This window comes from Phacochoerus africanus, chromosome 7 (genome assembly GCF_016906955.1).
Source record: "Phacochoerus africanus isolate WHEZ1 chromosome 7, ROS_Pafr_v1, whole genome shotgun sequence".
NCBI lineage: Eukaryota > Metazoa > Chordata > Mammalia > Artiodactyla > Suidae > Phacochoerus > Phacochoerus africanus.
This window is the reverse complement of record NC_062550.1, coordinates 87340104-87363139: the sequence shown is the minus strand read 5'-3', so window position 1 is coordinate 87363139 and position 23036 is coordinate 87340104. Positions and strand designations below refer to the sequence as shown.

The 23036-nt window shown below is 37.5% G+C and overlaps 1 protein-coding gene across 2 annotated transcripts in view; it reads left to right on the top strand.

The window, feature by feature from the left end:
- The window catches only part of GAS2L3 (growth arrest specific 2 like 3), a 39071-nt gene that overhangs the window by 5074 nt on the left and 10961 nt on the right, over positions 1-23036 (top strand). For both annotated transcript variants that reach the window (XM_047788192.1, XM_047788193.1), the window contains exons 2-5: positions 6239-6281; positions 13821-13989; positions 15058-15173; positions 19401-19542. In XM_047788192.1, the coding sequence (XP_047644148.1) occupies positions 6264-6281; positions 13821-13989; positions 15058-15173; positions 19401-19542 (445 nt within the window). In that variant the 5' untranslated portion in view covers positions 6239-6263. The remainder of the gene's footprint in view (positions 1-6238; positions 6282-13820; positions 13990-15057; positions 15174-19400; positions 19543-23036) is intronic.

The window sequence follows — 23036 nt, the reverse complement described above, 5'->3', positions numbered from 1 at the left end:
TGTGGTGTAGGTCCCAGACATGGCTCGGATATGGTGTTGCTAATGGCTGTGGTGTAGGCTGGGAGCTTGTAGCTCTGATCGGACTCCTAGCCTGGGAACCTCCATATGCCATGGGTGTGGCCCTAAAAAGACATGCACGCACGCGCACACACACACACACACACACACACACACACACACACACACACACACGAAACTATGCCTGTCCTCTAGGGCAGCCATATGAATTCCTGAGTAGCACATTGTTCTCAAAGTCCTTGCCCATTGACACAGCTATTCTGTCTTGTGCGTTTGGACCTTCTGCCAAATACATACATGTTTTAGTCATTTTTTTCTTAGCGATGCCTCTAGTATATCAGACAGCTCACTTGACCTGCTGGTACCTTGACTAGTAACTACATCTTTCACCTTGGACCTGTTTAGTGAGAGGCAAAATCACTTATCAGTTCAGGTCACATAGTAAATAAAAGTGACAAATAATAAATAATACCCCCCAAATTTTCCTGTCAGACATTTGTCTGCTGTCTGGCTGCTTCCAAGTTTTGCTGTCACGTTTTGTCTACTCAGTGTTTCCCAGAGATGCTCACGGAGCTCTCAATAAACGTGTTTCCCAAACTTTCAGCTTGAATAATTCTATTTACAGTCCTTCCATAGCAGTGCAGGAGCTTATAAGATACTTGGTCAAGCAATGTACAGAAATAACAACAACAACAAATAGTATAAAGCCCTGGAAAGACAAGTAATTGGGAGAAATGATGTGTCTCGTGAATTCAAGAGCTATAGAAAATAAGCAGAGTTAATTCAGGCGAGTCAGGAAGGGCTCCTGGGAGGAGGTAATCAGAAGAGTTGCAAGCCTGGAGGACTTAGTTGAGCTGAGGACTCCGTCTCCTTTGCTGACTCTTTCTCTCCCATCTAAATGTTAGATTTTTACAGGACCTGTTCTTTGACCCTTATCACTGCTTTCTCCATTTCTTTCTCAGATGACCTCATTCATTCCAGTGGCTTTATCTCGCCTGTATTGCTGACAATTTTTATCTCCTCCTGAACTTTCCTCTTAGTATTTCCAACTGCCAACCTGACATTTCCACTCGAATGTCTTTAAAGACTTCTCAAGTTAGACATGACCAAGACGCAGCTATTTTGCCCTGTCTCTGCTGGGTTCCCTGCTTCGATCTGTTCAGACTCCCACCACCCTCATCTCAGTAAATGCTGCCACTATCTATTTGCTCAATTGCTTAAGCCAGAAACCCAGGAGACATTTTGTTTGTTTTTGGCTGCACCCATGGCATGTGGAAGTTCCCGGACCAGGGGTGGACCTGAGCCACTGCAATGCCAAGGTCCAGTCCTTAACCGCTAAGCCACCAGGGAACTAACTCCTCCAGGAGTCACTCCTGACACTTCACTCTGCCCTTACATCCCTGTCCTTCACCCTCCATCTCTAACCATTACAAGTCTTGATTCTGATTCCAAAATAGATGTCAAATCCATCCACTTCTCTCCGGTGGAGACATTGCCAGCATCCCTGCTCAGTCACTATTATTTGTCACTGAACTGCAGCAGTGGACCCCCTGCCCTTCCCTTTCCAGGCTGCTCTCCAGTTGCTGTGTGTTTTAGTTTTCTTTACTCTCACTGTTTCTACCCCTCCCTGCTTCTCCTCTGCTTCCCACATCTGTACCCACCCCTCCTGTTTTCTTTTAAACCATCGCTATCTCACTGCCATGTTTTTCTCTCTCCCTCTTTCCCTCTGTTAAAACTATGCGTGAGACTACGTCTCTCCCTTGGTTGACTCTCCCATGACTTTCCACTGTACTTGGAGTATAAATTTTCTGCAACCTGGCCTCCTGTGGTGGAGCTCCTGCCTGGCTTTCCAACCCTATCCTAAGCCGCACGTGCTCCATGCTTCAGCCATACCTGCGTCTTTTAGTTCTCAGAATGGGCCAAACCCTCTCTGTTCAGAGTCTTCGCAAAAATTACTCTCTATGCATAGAACTCTTCCTCTTCTCTCTCCCTGGCTAATATTCACCATTCTTCAAATTCGTGTTTTGCCTCTAGCACAACCATTTCTAAATCATTCAATCTAAGTTGGAAAGTAGGCCCCTGCTGTTTCTCTGTTCTTTCCTCAGAGCAATTATTGGGACTTAACATTGTGTGTTCATTTGTGTATTCACTCCATACACAAGCGAATGAGGTAGCTCCATAAGAGTATCATGCCTGTTGTGTTCATCACTGCATCTCTTGCCAGGGGTGCCTGGTTTGATAAAGGCTGTGAGTAAATGCTGGTCGACTAAATGAGGCAGTCTACACCGCGTGAACAAGTGTCTAGCCTGAGCAGAGGTACAGCCACAGGAGTGAGCAAAGCCAGCAGAGAGGATGGCGAGGAGACAGGCTGAATGGAGCAAAGGGCCCATGTGTGACAGAGCCCCGAAGACTTTTATTCCAGCAAGAGACTTGTGTCACCGACTTGTATATGAGTATCCTCCCACTTAAGATGTTGGTATTTTAGTTTTTATTTTCATCTAATAACTATATTTATTTTTATGTTAGTAAAAGCAACTTTCCAAATTATATTTAATGATTTCCTCAGCATTATTCTTGCTTTCCTATCCCTTTTTAATTTGATGAATTATGTCAAATGAACTACAGTTTTGTCTCGTGTAGTATCACGATAACAACTCATTTGTTAAGTGCTAGCTATGTGTGAGATGCAACCAGACTAGGGAGGTGGTGGTATCCCACTTTACAAACCAGAGCACTGGAGGCTCGGAGAAGTTAGCTGTCCTAAGGTCATCTGGAATTCAAACCAGATGGGTCTGCTACTTTCTATTACCGCAGTGAAGTTATGCTGAGTTATTTCAGTACACATTAAAAACATATGAAATCTACTTGGTGTGGATATAGCATTTCTATTTTCTCTATTAGGCAATTAGGAAACATTTAAATCAAAATTTCAAAGCTGAGAAAGTTGGGGGGAGATTTCCTGAATAAATTAGGGAAGATGTCTTCTATAGCTGTTTTTCTAAATGATCATTAAGGATGATGAAAAGTTTTTTGACATACAGAAGGGCATACAGAGTAGTTTAATAACACCTGGGTTCTCACCACTTATCTTGAAGTCAGTCTTACCGGTACAGTTGAGAGGCCTCTGTGCATCCCTCCCCAGTCTCATCTTCCTCCCCTCCTCAGCAGTAACCACTCTCCCAGCTTGGACATTTATCATGTCCATGCAGCTTAGGTATCTTGGCAATAATCTGTAGGCGGGGTGCTGAATGTATACATTTTACAGTGGCGGTTATTATTTTATTTTTCTGAAGAACCTTAAACCTTATTTCTTTGCCTTTTTCTTTTTTTTTTTAAAGTTTCAAATTCTTTTTTTTTTTTTGGTCTTTTGTCTTTTTTGTTGTTGCTGTTGTTGTTGTTGTTGCTATTTCTTGCGCCGCTCCCGCGGCATATGGAGGTTCCCAGGCTAGGGGTCCAATCGGAGCTGTAGCCACGGGCCTACCCCAGAGCCACAGCAACGCGGGATCCGAACCGCGTCTGCAACCTACACCACAGCTCACGGCAACGCCGGATCGTGAACCCACTGAGCAAGGGCAGGGACCGAACCCGCAACCTCATGGTTCCTAGTCGGCTTCGTTAACCACTGCGCCACGACGGGAACTCCTGCCTTTTTCTTTCTTTTTTTTTTTTTGCCATTCATTTCTACACTGGCCCCAATTTGTACCAGGACTGAGCCATACCACCCTGTGCTCTCCCCACTGCATCTTATAGTGTGGGTGGGGAATGAAAATGTGCTATTTCAAAGCCTACAGCTGTAGAACAAAGGAACGGTGCCACAGGTGGGTGTTTTTTCCCTGTTGTGACCTGAGGTCAAACTGGTGTGAAGAGCCTTACTGCAGATAATCTTGAGGACTTCATGGCTGAACCTGTTTTTAAGTGAAGTGGGCAAGGCCCAAATCCTGTGTCAGTTTCAGGAGGATGAGTGCATTCTGCGTCTCACATTTTCTCCAGGTTTAAAAAATTAAGCATAGTATTCTTCACTTGTGATCTCTGCATGGATTATTTGTCTTGTGAAGATTCCCAGCAGGGTTAGCAAATAGTTTGGCCTTTGTCACCTGAGAACTTTTTCTTCCCCCCCAAATCTAAGGGAAAAGACAGCAAAGAATTAAAATAAGTCTTCTCCAAAAAGACAGAAAGACAAACACAGAAACAAAGTAAAGCCAATAAGTTTCTAATTAAGATGCAGCTGCAGAAATGAAGCATTGTTGATTCAATATAATTGGTTTATGTGAAAAAGGAAAAAAAAATGTAGAGACTGAGACTTTTAGGGAAAGAGATGAGAGGGAAATAGGTAATAAAATGAGTAAGATGCAAGAATTGCGACTGTGCTGCAGACTGGGGACTGGGCTAACTGCAGAAAAGAGGCTGCTCTTAAATGCCAGAGACACAAAAATGGTTTAGAAAGAGAAGAGTGAAGGACCAGAAAATATTAACTGGCTCTTAGTATCTGGGACACAGTGAATACTCAGGAATTAATTGATGATTCACAGATACAAGCTCATCAGTTTTCCATAAAAGTTTTCCAGTAAGAGCATATGTTTGTGTACATAATAGTTTTTCACATATGAAGATGTGCTCTAGTTTACCTGAGTACCATTTATTAATGTCTTTTAAAAAGTAATCTAGATATCGTTTTGATATCTTAAATGCAGTTCTTCCTATTACAGAAAAAGAATGATATGGGGAAAATATATCTGTATATACAAAAGACTGCTAGAGTTCAGTGACCGAAGGTTGAGCACAATTTCGTTTCTTTCATAAAAGTGATTTTGTTGAAATTTCCATAAAAAGTGCAACTTCTAAACATTCTTGTGATAGCTTCTTTGTGACTATGTTACTGTTCTTGATTTGCACACGCCTCATAACTTTGGCCTTTTTTTGTTTGGGGTTGGCAGTTCCAACTGTTAAAGCTCTTGTCTGATTATGTGAGACTCCTTATTTTCATAGAAGCAGCTTCTTTTCTGCATTTTTAAAAAATGGTCTCGGAAGCTTCTCACTGTGGGTCTTTGTTGGGGACAAAGGATTATTTATGCTAAAGGAAAATGTATCCCCCACTGAATTAGCTCGTGGGAAGCATAACAAGCTCATTAGTAATGCTCAGTTGTACTTTGGCCTTTTGCTGGGGTAGAGAGAAGGAAAAGTGACATCAAGAAGGACATTCTGCTGTCCTTTGCCTTCTTGCAAAGACAAGGTGATATGTGATATCAGACTTTTCAGTTAGATTTAGCTGCAGTTGAACATTTGTACCAGAAGAAATGTCCCTAAGAGGACAGTGGAACGTGTAGCTGGCACTGCGCATGAGGTGTGTTTGATGTAATTTAGGAGAGAAAGTAACTTCTCCTTGGAAATCGATGGCATTATAGCCTTGTAAGCCACTTTATATTTTTTCTTAGACTGTTTTATTGGTGGTTTACAATAAAAAAATGTATATTATGTTGCTATAAACAATCTAATATCCTAGGTTTTATATGGTCTATATTATTATGAGTGTTTTCAAACTCTTCACTTTTTTCCTCTGAAAATATATTAAAGAATTGTATTAATCTAATTTAATTTAAGGTTGTGTTTTTTTCTTGAAGCTTTAAAGAATAGTACTTTAGAGTTAAATTGCAGTTCCTTTTTTTTTGTCTTTAGTACCTCATGGAGAAAGTAAGTTATGAAAAATTATTATAGAAAGGCATTGAGTATTGTTTCATTGTTAAAATTAATATTTTTCTTTATTGTCTGGTAAAAGAAGCTTATGGCTAAGCTTGTGAATTTATACAGAGTTTGAACAAACTTATATGATCTCTTTATAAAGATCAGGTGAGGGATGCTTCATTATCAGTTGTGATATTTGTATATACATTATATTTACAATATATTTACAGGGGAAAATCCTGGGACACTTTGATATGAGCTAAGTTTTATTGTTAGTTTTATTTTACTAGTCAGATACTTTAAGAATTACTTACATATTAAAGTGTGTTTCAGATTTTCCTTTCAAATGAGAAGTACTTTCATGAAGTGAGAAGCTAGGAGTATTACTGAGTTCTCCTATAATCAGATTATTCCAAATAGAAGAAAAAGTTTTAGGTTTTCAGTCAAATAGGAGAATAAAGCAGATTTCTTGTAATTTGAGGGTTCGGGGGAGCAAGAAAGCTACCATTGTCTGCATATTAATATTTTGTTTTATTTTCAGAACAGCAATTTCAATATAGTTGACCATGCAGCCTGCAATTCAAGTAAGTGGTTTTCTTGGGACTATATTATTTAAATTAATGAGACATATTATATTATAAGATTATAATAGTAAAATAATATCAATTTTTTATTGTACTAGTTTTTTAAGCATCCAATTTTAATAGCAGGAATACTATGTTTTCATTTTCTCGTTCTGAAAAGGCTTTAAGCTTTCATTTGTATTGCATATTTGTAAGAATCAAAAATACTGTAAGACTGGTGGATTCATCTTATTTATACTACCCTGTGAGAGGAGTCAGAATATTTTGTGGTTTTCTCCTCATTACAATTTAGTATGTATTTGTAGTTAAAAGAACTTTTACTGAAAACAAATACGAATTTTTAATTTTAGATAATTGTATATGTGCCCTGCAATGCTTATAAATAACATGTCATTAAAGCTTAAAATTTAAAAGTTTTTTGTTGTTGTTGTTGTTTGTTTTTCTGGTTAGTTTTTTGGTTGGGGAGAGGAAGATGGAGATAATGAAACAAACCAGAATATGTTATATTGGAATGATTTCCAAAGATGGTATTTATTCTTATGTCTTTTTAAGTTTCTTTTTCTTTTGATACAAGTAGAACATAACTGAATTTTAACTTAAAAATCACATTGAAGTTCTACCTAGAAAGATGCAAGCAACTGATAACAAAATTTGCCTTGGAAAGTGAGAACTTTTAGAGTTAATCAGATTTCACTTCTTGTTTTATTTCTGCCGCCCTGATTGTGAGAGGCTGGCGAATTATTTTACCTGAGTCCCTGCTTCCTTGCCTCTCAGATGAGGATCATAGTGCTTATTTTTCAGAGTAGTGAGGAATCAATAACATGAGCACAGTGCCTCCTGGAACGTATGTTACATGGTAGGCACTTGAGAAGTTTGGTTGGATCATTGGTACCGCAAAATTGTCCAGGTATATATAGAACTGGAGATTTTACCTGTGTCTGAAAGTCTTTTGTTTCTTTTCTTTTCTTTTTTTTAATTAAGAAAGAAGCCTTATTGAGATAACAGTGGGTGAAAGCTAGAGAAGATAACTTATTTATCTACTGGTTAAGAAGTTATGAATGTGATGCTGTTTTCTCCCTCCAACATAGGCTCCCACCCTACTAATAAAGAGTTCTTTTACACTGCTTCTTCATTTTGGCACTTGGGTGGTCATGGCAGTCTCCCAGAGGGTCTTATTTCTCCCCTTTGGGTCCTTTCTAATCAGTATTGAGTATGTTCAGAACCCCTTTATTTCTCAACACCATTTTTTATCTGATTACTTCTATTCCTCTCTTTATCCAAGTCTCAGAAATATCATCAGTTTCATGTTGATTATATTTTCTTGATTCCTTAAAGGGTGCCTTTTATCATTGACACATTGACCATGTTTTTCTCATTTCTACCGTAGTAGCCATTACTGCTTTCTTAACTTGGTGTTTGGTTGTTGTTGTTTTTTTTCCATATTTTGTTTAATAGTTCCATGAACCCTTTGCTGATACAGATTCCACAGATCCATCTCTATTGATTCTTCTCCAAGAGTCCCCTTGACATCTCTCATGGAAGTTTTTTCCTTCTGTCTGGTGAATGCAAGAACTTCCTAGGATTTTCACCCTTTTGCTAATTAGGCCTTGTTATTATAAGTGCCTTGCAGAGAGGAGACACCCAGTAGATAGCTATTTTCAGCTGGTTTCTTATTAATTCAATATATTAAGATCTTTCTTGCTCCCTTGTTCCTGATTCTGATTAGTAAATAAACTTTCAGGCTCATAATTCCCTTGGAGAATGAGACAAAAACTATGAACTCTGAGAAAAGGCCCATTTGTACATCAGTATAAAATTTTACCTAAAAGGAAAATTAAGCTTATGCACTGACTCAAATTCTTCTATAGGCTGCCTATGGTTAGGGATCTCTGCAATATGACGGTTTTCAGCATGTCTGAGGACATTTATACATTCAGGTTTTATTATTAACGTCTAACTTTTAAAAACATTAATATGCTATTGGCTAGCCCAGATTTTTATTGTCTTCTGCTTGCATTAATAGGAATCCAAGTACTCTTTTCCCTAATGTGGCAAGAAATTAGAATGACTTTTGTAATGTTAGCTTCCATTTCACACATGATTTTTTCCAAACACCTTCCTAACTAATATGCATCTTTCTTTGACAAACATTTGCATCCTCTCTGCCTTTTGTCGACTCAGCCAGATGGTTAAAGGACAAATAACATGCTGTTGACTATAAAATACCATTGATTGTAAGATGCATCTTGATTTTGATGATACACAGTCATTTGCTAATATCCATTCCTCAGTTATTCAGTATTCTTTTTTGTCCTTTTTTTAGGGCTGTACCCGTGGCATACGGAGGTTCCAAGGCTAGGGGTCCAATCAGAGCTGTAGCTGCTGGCCTACGCCAGAGCCACAGCAACGCCAGATCCAAGCCGCGTCTGTGACCTACACCACAGCTCACGGCAACACTGGATCCTTAACCCACTGAGCAAGGCCAGGGATTGAACCTGAGTCCTCATGGATGCCAGTCAGATTCATTTCCTCTGAGGCTTGATGGGAACTCCTATTTAACTAATGTTTTTGACTGCATATCATGTGCTGGGTTTTATACTGAGTCCTGGGATTACAAATAGAAATAAGACATGCTTATGAACAGAAGATTTAGATGTTAACCCTTTGCCATATTATGTTTGAAGTAATTCTAAGAGAATTCAGGGAAATAAACATTTTGCTCTTTTCCTAAAACTTCATTAAAAAAATTTTTTTTTTCCCTAAAACTTTATGGTAACCTCATATATTTATGAGTTCATTCCCCAATCACTACCTCAGTTCCTGAAACAATACCTCTAAAATGACTATGTGTCTCTTTGTCTTTGGGCATTTTTATTAAGTTTTGCTACTGCTGCCTGCCTCTTGTAGTATATATTTATTTTCTTTCTTTGCCTTTGGGATACTTTATCATAGAAAATTGGAAACACCTCTTTTTTTTTTTCTCCAAATTTTTCTAGATTAACAGTAGTATTATGGCTTTTGATTTGGTATAGTAAGACTTGTCTCAAATAAACCCAATAAATTTATTATATTTTAAGGGCGAAATCATCACATTTAAAAATTAAGGAAGAACTAGATTCACTTGATTTTACCTATACTTATGTTTCTTTTTTCAAAAAACTTTTTAAAATTTTACTTTAAAGCAATCACAAACCTGCAAAGTGGTTGTTAAGTATGGAAAAGAGATACTTGTTTGCTGAACAATTTGAGAGTAAGTTGCCAATCTGATGCCCCATTACCTCCTCTGGTACTTTAGTACATTGTTGCTCAAGGACTTCTTTCTACACAACCACAGTGAACCATCAGAATCAGGATATTAATGTTGGTACAGTGCTACCATCTAAGACCCAGACCACATTCACATATTGCCAGCTGTCCCAGTGATGTCCAGTTCACAGTCACATGTTGCATTTAGTTGTCTTATGGGTCTTAGTCTTTGTCAGTCTAGAGCAGTATCTCAGTCTTTGATTTCTTTAATGACACTTTTCAGTATTAAAGATCAATTATTTTATAGAATGTCCCTCAATTTAGATTTGCCCAGTGTTTTCTCTTCATCAGGTTTTGGCGTGCATCTTGGCAGGAATGTCACAGAGGGATGCTATGTAAATTATAGTTGATTCACAACATTGTGCCAATTTCTGCTGTATAGCAAAGTGATTCAGTCATACACACACACATTTGTTTTATATATATATATAAAATTTTCCATCATGGTCTATCCCAGGAGATTGGATATAGTTTGCCATCCTACACAGTAGGACCTCATTACTTATCCATTCTAAATGTAATAGTTTGTATCTACCAACCCCAAACTCCAGTCCATCCCACTCCCTCTCCTCTTGCCCTTGGCAACCACAATTCTGTTCTCTGTCTGTGAGTCTGTTTCTCTCTCATAGATAAGTTTGTGTCATATTTTAGATTCCACATATAAGTCATATCATATGGTATTTGTCCTTCTCTTTCTGACTTAGTTCACTTAATATGAGAATCTCTAGTTGCATCTAGGTTGCTGCAAATGGCATTATTTCATTTTTTATGATTGAGTAGTATTCCATTGTGTATGTGTACCACATCTTCTTAATCCATTCATTGTAGATGGATATTTAGGTTGTTTCCATGTCTTGGCTTTTGTGAAATGTGCTGCATTGAACATAGGGGCGCATATATCTTTTTGAATTATTATATTGTCTGGATATATGCCCAGGAGTGGGATGGTTGTATCATATGATAGTTCTATATTTAGTTTTCTGAGGAACCTCCATACTGTTCCCAGGTGGCATATGGTTTTGATTTATCCCATTATTAGTCATGTTCACTTATGTCACTCAGTTAAATTGCTGCCTGATGAGTTTCTGTGCTGTAAATTACTCTTTTTTTTTCTCCTCTTCGTGGTAAGTATTTTGTGAGGAAGAACTTTGAAGCTGTATAAAAATCTCATTCAGTGGCCAACAAGCACGTGAAAAAATGCTCAACATCACTGATTATTAGAGAAATGCAAATCAAAACTACTGTGAGGTACCACCTCACACCAGTCAGAACGGCCATCATTAACAAGTCCACAAATGACAAATGCTGGAGAGGGTGTGGAGAAAAGGGAACCCTCCTGCACTGTTGGTGGGAATGTAAGTTTCTACAACCACTATGGAAAACAGTATGGAGGTACCTTAGAAAACTAAATATAGAACTCCTATATGACACAGCAACCCCACTCTTGGGCATATATCCAGACAAAACTTTCCTTTAAAAAGACACATGTGCCCACATGTTCATTATAGCACTATTCACAATAGCCAAGACATGGAAACAACCTAATTGTCCATTGATAGATGATTGGATTAAGAAGATGTGGTATATATAAACACAGTGGAATATTACTCAGCCATAAAAAAGAACAAACTAATGCTATTTGCAACAACATGGATGGAGCTAGAGACTCTCATACTAAGTGAGGTAAGTCAGAAAGAGACAGAAAAATACTATATGATATCACATATCTGGAATCTAATATATGGCACAAATGAACCTTTCCACAGAAAACAAAATCATGGACTTGGAGAACAGACTTATGGTTGCCAAGGAGGAGGGGGAGGGAGAGGGAGTGGGATGGACTGGGAATTCATGGTTAATAGATGCAAACTATTGCCTTTGGAATGGATAAGTAATGAGATCCTGCTATGTAGCACTGGGAACTATGTCTAGTCACTTATGATGGAGCATGATAATGTGAGAAAAAAGAATGTGTACATGTGTGACTGGGTCATCTTGCTGTCCAGTATAAAACTGACAGAACATTGTTAACCAGCTCTAATGGAAAAAAAATAAAAATAATTGTAAAAACAATCTCATACATTATCAAAATTCCAATTTATTAATGTATTTATATTTATGTGGACTCATAGTTGTCTATTTTATTCAATGTGTTATAATCCACTTACTATTCTGGTGCTCAAATTATCTTGATTTAACCAGTAGAGGTCCCTTCAAGCTGACTTCTGTATCCTTTTGCATGTCCCCATCGTTCTTCGAGTACTTCTTTGCTTCCTGGTAAAAGATACTCCATTCCATTCCAGTACTGTGGGGTTCATTCTAGTTTTCACTCATTCCATAGTTTTACCTCTTTTTTTTTGGCAGTGAGAAACCTGGCTTCCATTTGATAAATCCCCATGTGTGTGACCAGTTTCCCATTGTTGCTGCCACCCCTCCCTGAGTTGGTGCTCTCAGCTCACTTGGGGTCTGACCTGCACTGGGGACATTCTCCATTGTCCCCAGTGGAACCACCTTCTGTTCTGGGTCTGACACTGTGCACAGGGCTATCCCCATGTGTGAATTCCTGCTTATCTCACTCAAGCTCTCTGCATCCTTATCAAGCTACACTCCTATGAGAACCCCTTCCTCACTTCACTCAGGCTCACTACCCTTTCTTGAGATTGATACAGTCTTTTCTCTAAATAATCTTATATTAAAAATACCTAATTGTATTTCAAAATTTTGCAAATGTTGTTTTGATATCATGTTTATGTCAATTTTTATTTTAAACCAGGGATTGACCAGGTAGTAAATATTTTTGGCTTTGTGAGTTGATAGGCAAAATTGAAGCTATTATGTTGATACTTAAGTAACTACCATGTAATTTTTTTTTGTCTTATTTGAACTTTATTTTTGAAAAATTAGGTTAGCACATAGGAGGTAAAACATGAAGCACATCTTGATAACTTTCCTCCTCTGATGTTTCATCAGACTCTGACCCATTGGCTTCATAGGTCGCAATTTGTTTTGACTGTTTGTTTTGAACGTTTGCACTTGAGATCCAGAATGTTGTTGCAATATCAAAGCAGTAAGGTGTGGATTCTAGTTTTTTTCTTGCCTGTACCAGGTAGAAGGGTGCATTTGATCAACCAAGCAGATGAGGTGAGTGAAGAAGGTAGGAAGTGAAACAAAAGGAGGGTCAGGGATTGTTAAGAGCTAAGCCCTGGGGGCTCTGTCTCTAGACAGTAGCCATCCTGGCTCTAGTAGGTCATAACCAGGAGTGGAGTTCAGGGCTAGTCTGACCTTATTTCATGGCTTTCAAAGTGAAGCTGAACATCTAGGTTAGAAATAAGAGATGTCCTAATTTTTATGAGTTGCATGCACAAGCAGCAGTTTCTGCCCTCAAGTAACTGCTATTTTAAAATGTCAAAACTGGAGTTCCCGTCGTGGCGCAGTGGTTAACGAATCCGACTAGGAACCATGAGGTTGCGGGTTCGGTCCCTGCCCTTGCTCAGTGGGTTCACGATCCGGCGTTGCCATGAGCTGTGGTGTAGGTTGCAGATGCAGCTCGGATCCCGCGTTGCTATGGCTCTGGCATAGGCTGGCAGCTACAGCTCCGATTCGACCCCTAGCCTGGGAACCTCCATATGCCGCGGGAGCAGCCCAAGAAATAGCAAAAAAGACAAAAAAAAAAAAGTAAAAACCATCCTTTGCTTGTGAGCTATGTAAAATTAGGGGACAAACAAGATTAGTTAGGTTTTTTAAAAAGATAATACTGTTATTACGATGTAAAGTTTATAAAATGCCATCTATGCGTGCATTCATTCATTTATCCATTATTCAACAAATGTTGTTAGGCCCAGTGTCAGATGCTACGAAGATGTATCTTGTAAGGCAGTTATCCTTAATGCATTTTATAACCAAGGCGCTGAGGCTTGGTAAAGTTAACTTGTTAAACTGATGGAGCTAACAAGTGAAGGAAAAACATATTTGTTGACTTTTATCCTCTTGGTTTGATAGAATCCATTCACTAATTAGGGATTCACTTACATTTATCACAGAATTGAATATGGAACGTTTCTCAAGTATCTAGTCTAATAGTTTGCCTCTAGTTTGTTAACTTTCTGTGAGTTGTTGCAGCTCTGTATATGTGTATATTAAATATGCCCTGTGATTCATTATTTAAGTGTAAATATTGGGTGTGCTGACTTTTAACAAGGTCATGTCCATTCAGTGGCTTGGTGTTTTTTCTAGGTGTGGTTTGGGGAAGATCTGCCGCTAAGTCCGAGAAGTCCTCTGACCCCCCGGCATGGGCCAGGTTTGGCTGATGTTTGTCAGTATGACGAGTGGATAGCTGTGAGGCATGAAGCCACCCTGCTGCCCATGCAAGAAGACCTTTCAATCTGGTTATCTGGTTTATTAGGTAAGGCTCGCGGAGATGCTCAAAGCTGTATTCTCTTATTCAGTAAATGTTTATTAAGAATTTTTTACTCTTTGTCACAGAATGATTGTTTCAGAGGCTGGGGATCCTCTGGTGAATGAAATATTTGATGTCCTTATTCTCACCAAGCTTATATTCTAGTTGGGAGAATATTCTCTTTCACTCTGACTCTCAGGGCTTGGATAGTAAGCAAGTTTGAAGCTTAATAGAAAGAGGTCAGTAGTAAAAGCTGTGATTAATCAATGTTTTCATTGTTGTTATGAAGCTCATTCATGATTTTTCAAGATAATTAAAGACACACTACATACTCTATTTCATATCAGTTTGAAGATTTGGTTTTTTTAAGTTTTATTGAAGTATAGTTAATTTACAAGGTTGTGATAATTTCTGCTGTACAACAAAGTGACCCAGTCATACATATATGCATATCCATTCTCTCTCAGATTCTTTTCCCACATAGATTATGTAATAATAATATTTCCAAAGACGGTGAAAGTTGGTATTTCCTGAGGATTCATTATATTATTATCTTTAATTTTTAAATTGCAACAAACTTCGTCTTATTTATAGAGGATTGTTTTTGTGTGCAAGCAGTCATAATATACGGTGAATCAAAACTTTAACCGTGAATATTGAAATACAAAACACTTTGGTGGTTTTCTTTTAATGAAATAATGCTATTTTATTTTTTTCTGTGAATATTGAAATACAAAACACTTTGGTGGTTTTCTTTTAATGAAATAATGCTATTTTAATTTTTTCTGTGAATATTGAAATACAAAACACTTTGGTGGTTTTCTTTTAATGAAATAATGTTATTTTATTTTTTTCTGTGCATCTACATCACAGATATTTTTGTTTCAGTTGACTTTCAGTTAATTTGACATATCTGGTATTTTAACTGTATCTGCTAAGAGTGAATACTTGAAGTCTGATCTCGTATTTGTCTAGTGTTTCAGCTAATAATCTGATTTTATTTAATTAAAATTTAACCATATCATTTGAATTTACTGTTTCCAGAAAAATCTTAGCTTTGGAATATGTTTTTAGGTATTGAAGTTAAGGCAGAAAGGTTATTAGAAGAACTTGATAATGGAGTACTGTTATGCCAACTGATTGATGTTCTTCAAAACATGGTGAAAACATGCAGCTCTGAAGAACCAGGGGTAAGAAAATGTTTGACAGTAGTGATTTTATACCTAGGTACATATTGATTTGTTTATGTACATTTCTTATTCTCTCTACAAGGCTATAAACTTTCACCCCAACTGTCTATAAGATTCTGGATAATTTCATCTTTTTTTTTTATGGTCTTTTTGCCATTTCTTGGGCCGCTCCCGTGGCATATGGAGGTTCCCAGGCTAGGGGTCTAATTGAAGCTGTAGCTGTCGACCTACGCCAGAGCCACAGCAACTCGGGATCCGAGCCGCGTCTGCAACCTACCCCACAGCTCACGGCAACGCCGGATCCTTAACCCACTGAGCAAGGGCAGGGATTGAACCCGCAACCTCATGGTTCCTAGTCGGATTCGTTAACCACTGTGCCACGATGGGAACTCCATGGATAATTTAATCTTTTTGAATATCTGAAAAAAATATTTTCCTTTATAAAAAAGGTATTAACATTGACTTTGTAGGATGTATCTTCAAGGATTCAACAAAATTAAATGTGATAATATATAGATAGTGGCTAGCTTGATTCCTGGTGCATAATAAATATCTGATAGCTAGCTCTTCTTGAGAATAATAATAGAAGCTTCCTTTAGGATTACTGTGAGAGTTAAATGAAAAAAGAGCTTGTGATGGTTCTGGCACACAGTTAAGACCTATCAGTAGCAGCAGCAGTGGTGTTTTTTTTATTCTTTATATATTGTCTTAGTGGTAAATTCTAGAAATATCAGTTGAAGAAATAATACTTTTTAAAGACAGTTTTCCTCCATTGACCCTGAGGTTATGATTTGAAGTAGATAAGGTTTCCTCTTTTCATCAAATATGAGTGTTTCCACTCAGGGGATCAGGGTGTGGATTCTAAACATTGACATAATGCTGGTGGAAATACAAGCAGTACCATATTTCTGGGGAACAATAAGTAATATATAAATCACATTGAAAATAAAGCACATCCTTTGATACATACATAACATAATTCTACTTCCAGAAATTTATTCTAAAAAAAAAAAAAGACCACAAATTCACACACACAAAAAAACCAATGTGCAAAAAAAGTTAAGGACAACCTAAATGCTCGTTAGAGAAGTTGTTTAAAATTAATTTGGTATCTAAACAGAGTAGAATATTATCTATTCATTAGATATGACTGTTTTAGTATTTTTTAGCCCCAAAGATGCCTGCAACCTATCATTAAGTGTGTGTGCACACATATACAAATCAGATTGCAGAATAGTGTATTCATGTAGCAATCTGTGGGTACAGATATGCTTGTGTGTAGAGATGTCCTACTAAAACATGAATGAGGAGATTTCAGTTGATACTAACCATCTTTGTGTTTGCGTTTGATTTTTTTTTCCTGTGTGCATTTAGAAAAACTCACAATGCTATTTTAATTCTGGAAAACAATAGCAACAGAAAGGAAATAAAAGGAAGTGGTAATCGTGGTTATTTCTAGGAAGAGAAGGGAACTGATGGTGGGTGAGAGACTTATACCCTACTGTGCCTATTGTATTTTAAACAATCATATGCATGACTAACAATGAAATATTAGAAAAGGAATATAAAAATATAATACCTTTTAAAAATCACACTTCCAAAAATTAAATAGCTAGGAATAAACCTGACCAATGAGGTGGAAGATTTATATACTGAGAACTATAAAATATTAATCAAGGAAAGTAAAGAGGATTCAAAGAATTGGAAAGCTATTCCATGCTCCTGGATTGGAAGAATTAACATCATTAAAATGGCCATACTACCCAAGGCAATCCACAGATTTAATGCAATCCCTATCAAATTACTTATGACATTTTTCACAGAACTAGAACAATCCAAAAATTTATATGGAACCATGAAAGACCCAGAATTACCAAAGAAATCTTGAGGAGAAAAAGCACTCAGAAGGCATAACTCCCCTAGATTTCAGACAATATTACAAAGCTACCATAATCAAGGCAGTGTTGTATTGGTACAAAAACAGACATACAGGCCAATGGTGCAGAACAGAGAACCCGGAAATAACCCCAGACACCTATGGTCAATTAATCTTCGACAAAGGAGGCAAGAATATAAAATGGGAAAAAGTCTCATTAGCCAAGTGGTACTGGGAGAACTGGACAACTGCATGTAAATCAGTGAAACTAGAACACACCCCTATACCATGCACATAAATAAACTCAAAATGGCTTAAAGACTTAAATATAAGACACGACACCATGAAACTCTTAGAAGAGAACATAGGCAAAACATTCTCTGACATCAACTGTACAAATGTTTTCTTAGGTCAGTCTCCCAAGGCAGCAGAAATTAAAATAAAAATAAACAAATGGAACCTAATCAAACTGACAAGCTTTTGCTCAGCAAAGAAAACCATAAAACAAAACAAAACAAAACAAAAAGACAACCTATGGAATGGGAGAAAATAGTTGCAAACGGTGCAATTGACAAAGGCTTAATCTCCAAAATATACAAACAACTCATATAACTCAACAGCCAAAAAACACCCAATTGAAAAATGGGCAGGAGACCTAAACAGACATTTCTCCAAAGACTCATGGATGGCCAATAAGGACATGAAAAATGCTCAACATCACTAATTATTAGAGAAATGCATATCAAAACTACGATGAAGTACCACCTCACACAGGTCAGAATGGCTGTCATTAATAAGACTACAAATGACAAATGCTGGAGAGGGTATGGAGAAAAGGAGACCCTCCTACACCGTTAGTAGGAATGTAAATTGGTACAACCACTATGGAAAACAGTATTGAGGTACCTCAGTAAACTGAAAGTAGAATTGCCATACGATCCAGCAATCCCACTCCTGGCATATATCTGGACAAACTTTCATTGAAAAAGATACATGCACCTGTATGTTCATTGCAGTACTATTCACAATAGCCAAGACCTGAAAACAACCCAAATGTCCACTGACAGATAAATGGATTAAGAAGATGTAGCTGTGTGAAATACTACTCAGCCATAAAAAGAACAAAATAATGCCATTTACAGCAACATGGATGGAGTTAGAGACTCTCATACTAAGTGAAGTAAGTCAGAAAGAGGACAAATACCACATAATATCACTTAATCGTGAAATCTAAAACATGGCACAAATGAACCTATCTGCAGAACAGAAACAAACTCATGGACATAGAGAACAGACTTGTGGTTGCCAAGGGGGAGGGTGGAGGAAGTGGGGTGGACTGGGAGTTTGGGTTAGTAGATGTAAACTGTTATCTTTGGAATGGATAAGCGATGAGGTCCTGCTGTATGTCACATCCAATTACTTGTGATGGAACATGAGAGAAGATAGTATGAGAAAAAGAATGTATACATATGTATAACTGGGTCACTTTGCTGTACAGTAGAAATTGACAGAACAATGTAAACCAACTATGGTAAAAATTAAAAAAAAATCATGTGCATGAATTTCTTATTCAAGCAAAAATTTAAACCCAACTAAAAACCCCTCAGCCTCAGCAGGATTATATTAATACTTTTGGTTCAAATATTTAAAGAAATTAGGCTTCTGGAAAACTTAGATGTTCCGTCTTCAAAGAATATTCAGAAACAGGAGTTCCTGTCTTGGCTCAGTGGTAACAAACCTGACTAGTATCCATGAGGAAGTGGGTTCGATCCCTGGCCTTGCTCAGTGGGTTAAGGATCTGGCATTGCCGTGAGCTGTGCTGTGGGTCACAGACCTGGTTTGGATCCTGTGTTGCTGTGGCTGTGGTGTAGGCTGGCAGCTACAGCTTTGATTTGACCCCTATCCTGGAAACTTCCATTGCTGCGGGTGCGGCCCTTTAAAAAAAAAAAGAAACTCAGAATCATATTTATGAATCTGAAAATAAGGACTAAGCAAAAATGAATGTGTCTGTAAACCTTTAACAGAGCAATGAATTTGTGTTTGTATTGAATTATGTATGGAGAGATATAAAGATGTGCTTTGAAATTATTAGACTGTCATTTTTTATTTTACCTAAGACTCTCATGTCATTTTAAAGAGAAAGGTTAATTTTTGACTAGGACTCATTTTCTGGAATATACTTAAAGAAAAGCAAAATAAAGTAATTTTTGAAGATATCTTTTCCCCTTAGTGCTGTTGTGTACTTCTTAGTTATATCCCAAACACTGAACATTTATTTAGTACTATTAAAATGGATAGCTAATGAAAATATTCTTGATACATGCTTGAAATTATTCTCTTGTCTTTTCCAGAATTTTCCAATGAGAAAAGTGCCCTGTAAGAAGGATGCTGCATCAGGTTCATTCTTTGCTAGAGACAATACCGCGAACTTCCTTCACTGGTGCAGGCATGTTGGGGTTGATGAGACTTACCTCTTTGAATCCGAAGGTTTAGGTAGGTGGTGGTGTTGTTATTGTGTTCAATGTTTATTATTGTATGCCTCGCTTTTAATTTTTCTTTCCAAATAAGGACTCTAGTGCCATGTATCTCATTTTCCTAGAAAAATTTATACCCTAAATACATGTGAAACAATTGGAGGATCAGATTCCAAATCAAATATATGATTAAGCTTTTCATTTATAGTTATAGATCCTATATATCTAGAATGACCTAGACATATTTTACTTCATTTAGAGTTGGCTAAGGGAAGGTTCTGGACTAATGCTTAACTAATTAATGTTTTCATCAGGTCTAAATTACTAGTAATTTCTCTTCATTTAGATAATTACAGAAATAACAGAAGACCAAATGATGTATGCTCATGGTGTTTAGCTTTACCTCATAAACAGCAGCTGCCGACTTGGTTATCTAAATGGACTAATGTTTTTGACAGTTCATTTTAAAAAGTCATGCTCTACTGAAGAATTATTGATATATTTTCTCATCTCCTTTAAGTCAGCAGAAGCATCTATGCAGCGACCAAAGTAAAAACTATCAAAGTTTTAGACTATAAGTATATTTCCTCAAAGTTTTCATGTATACTGTGCCCATGCACACACGCCCACACACAGAATTGGTAATGTTTTGATAGGAGCAGTAGCATTCCTAGAGCGGGGGTTGTGGAAGTCACAGTCTGTTCTGGCAGGAGAAGTATTTTATCATTCATATTCTTTAGAATTCTGGTTCATGGCGATAATAAAAAGCAAACCAACTTTTAGTTGGTTTTATTATTGTTTTCGGTTAATATTGTTTAAAATGTTTCTACTGACCATGAACATCCTGTTACCTGCAAACAGGGTAGCTGTTCCCACTGTTACCTGTTTAGTGTGCTTCTAGATACTCTTCTCCAGTATAGAATTAAAAGTCTTGGATTGCTCTTTTACCCCCCACCTTGCACACTGCCTTAATCCAGGTGTGCTTTTCATTAAGCATATTAGATTTCTTTTTATTCATAGCATTAAAAAAATGGATGTGTGTTCCACATAAAATAAAATTACCATTTCAAAATGTACACTTCAGTGGTTTTTAGTATGTGCACTGTGTTGTGCAAATATCACCACTTAATTCCAGAATGTTTCTGTCTCTCCAAAGAGAAAATCCATCCCTATTAGCAGTTGGACTCTGTTACTCCCTATCTCCATCCTCTGGTAACCGCCACTCGGCTTTCTCTTGCCGTAGATTTGCATACTCCAAACTTTTCATTTAAGGAGAATCATACAATATGTGACTTTTGTATCCAACTGTTCTCAGTTAGCATTTTGGTTCGTTTATGTTGTGGCATCTAACAGTACTTCATTCCTTTTTATGGCTGAATGATATTTTGTTGTATGGATATACACATTTTTTTAAACTATTATCAGCTGATGGACATTTTGATTGTTTTTGCTCTTAGGTCATCACGAATAATGCTCCTATGAACTCTTGTGTATGAGTTTTTGAGGGAACATATGTTTTTAATTTAGGGATATACTTAAGAGTAGACTTATTGGGTCATATGGTATTCTATGTTTATCTGTTTGAGAAACTACTAAAGTTTTCACAGTGGCTGGCTGTAGCATTTTACATTCTCACCAGCAATGCACAAAGGTTCCATTTTCTTCACATTTTTGCCCACACTTATTATTTTTGAAAATTATAGTTGACCCATGAACACTGCAAGGCCTAGGGGTGGCAACCCCATCCCCCCCAACCTTTGTAGTCCAAAATCTGCATATAACTTTACAGTCAACTCTTTGTGTTCATGGTTCTGCATCCACAGATTCAACCATCTGCAGATTCTGTAGTACTGTAGTATGTATTTATTGAAAAATTTTTATGTGTAAATGGACCCACACAGTTCGAACCCATATTGTTCAAGGGCCAACTGTATAACCATCTTAGTGGGTGTGAAGTGATACTCATTGTGGTTTTGGTTTGAATTTCCCTAATGACTAAGGATGTTGAACACATTTTCATGGGCCTATTGACCATTTGTATATTATCTTCTTTGAAGAAATGTCTTTTCAAATCTTCTGCTTTTTTGTTGTAGAAACTTGTAAGAGTTTTTTATTCTGGGTACTAGGTCCGTATTTTTTTTTGTCTTTTTTGTTGTTGTTGTTATTGTTGTTGTTGTTGTTGTTGCTATTTCTTGGGCCGCTCCCGCGGCATATGGAGGTTCCCAGGCTAGGGGTTGAATCGGAGCTGTAGCCACCGGCCTACGCCAGAGCCACAGCAACGCGGGATCCGAGCCGCTTCTGCAATCTACACCACAGCTCACGGCAACGCCGGATCGTTAACCCACGGAGCGAGGGCAGGGACCGAACCCGCAACCTCATGGTTCCTAGTCGGATTCGTTAACCACTGCGCCACGATGGGAACTCCTAGGTCCGTATTATATATGATTTACAAATATTTTCTTCTGGTCTTTGGCTTGCCTTTTCTCTTTCTTTCTTGGCTGCCCCATGGCACATGAAGCTCCGGGGCCAGGCATCGGATCAGAGCCACAGCTGTGACTATTTCAACTTACGCTGCAGCTACAGCAACACCAGACCCTTAACCCACTGTGGGGGGCCAGGCATTGAACCCGGGTCCCAGCACTCCAGAGACGCCACCAATCCCGTTGCTCCATAGCGAGAACTCTCCTTTTCACTTTCTTAATAGTGTACTTTGATGCATAAAAGTTTTAAATTTAGATGAATTCAGTTTATCTTTGATTGCTTGTGCTTTTGGTGGCATATCTAAAATCACTGCCTAATTCAAGGTCACACAGATTTTCATCCTCGTTCTTCCTAAGAGTTTTATAGTTTTAGCTCTTACTTTTAGGTCTTTGAATTGTTTTGAGTTTTTTTTAGTATATGGTGTGAAGAAGGGGTCTAAATTCATATTTTTGCATGTAGACATCCAGTTGTCTTAGCACCATTTGTTGAAAACACTCTTCTATCCCCTCTGTGTTGTCTTGGTACCCTTGCTGAAAATTGATATAAACATATGAGTTTATTCCTAGACACTCTGTTTCATTCCATTGGTCTGTATGTCTATCCTTATACCAATAAGCACTGTCTTGATTACTATAGCTTTGTAGTAAGTTTTGAAATTGGGAAGTATGAGTCATCCAACTTTGTTCTTTTAAAAGTTTGTTTTGGCTGCTCTATGTCTCTTGCAATTCCATATGAATTTGATCATCAGCTTGTCCATTTCTGGGGGAAAAAAGGCTACTGGAATTTTGAAAGGAATTGCACTGAATCTGTAGGTCAGTTTGGAAAGTATTATAATAACAATGTTATGTTGTCTAATCCATGAATATAGGATGTCTTTCCATTAATTTATATCATTTATTTTAACAATATTTTATGGTTTTCTGTATATGTCTTATAATTCTAAGGTTAAATTTATTCCTAAGTACTTTATTCTTCTTGAAACTATTATAAATGTAATTATTTTCTTAATTGTCTTTCAGATTATTTATTACT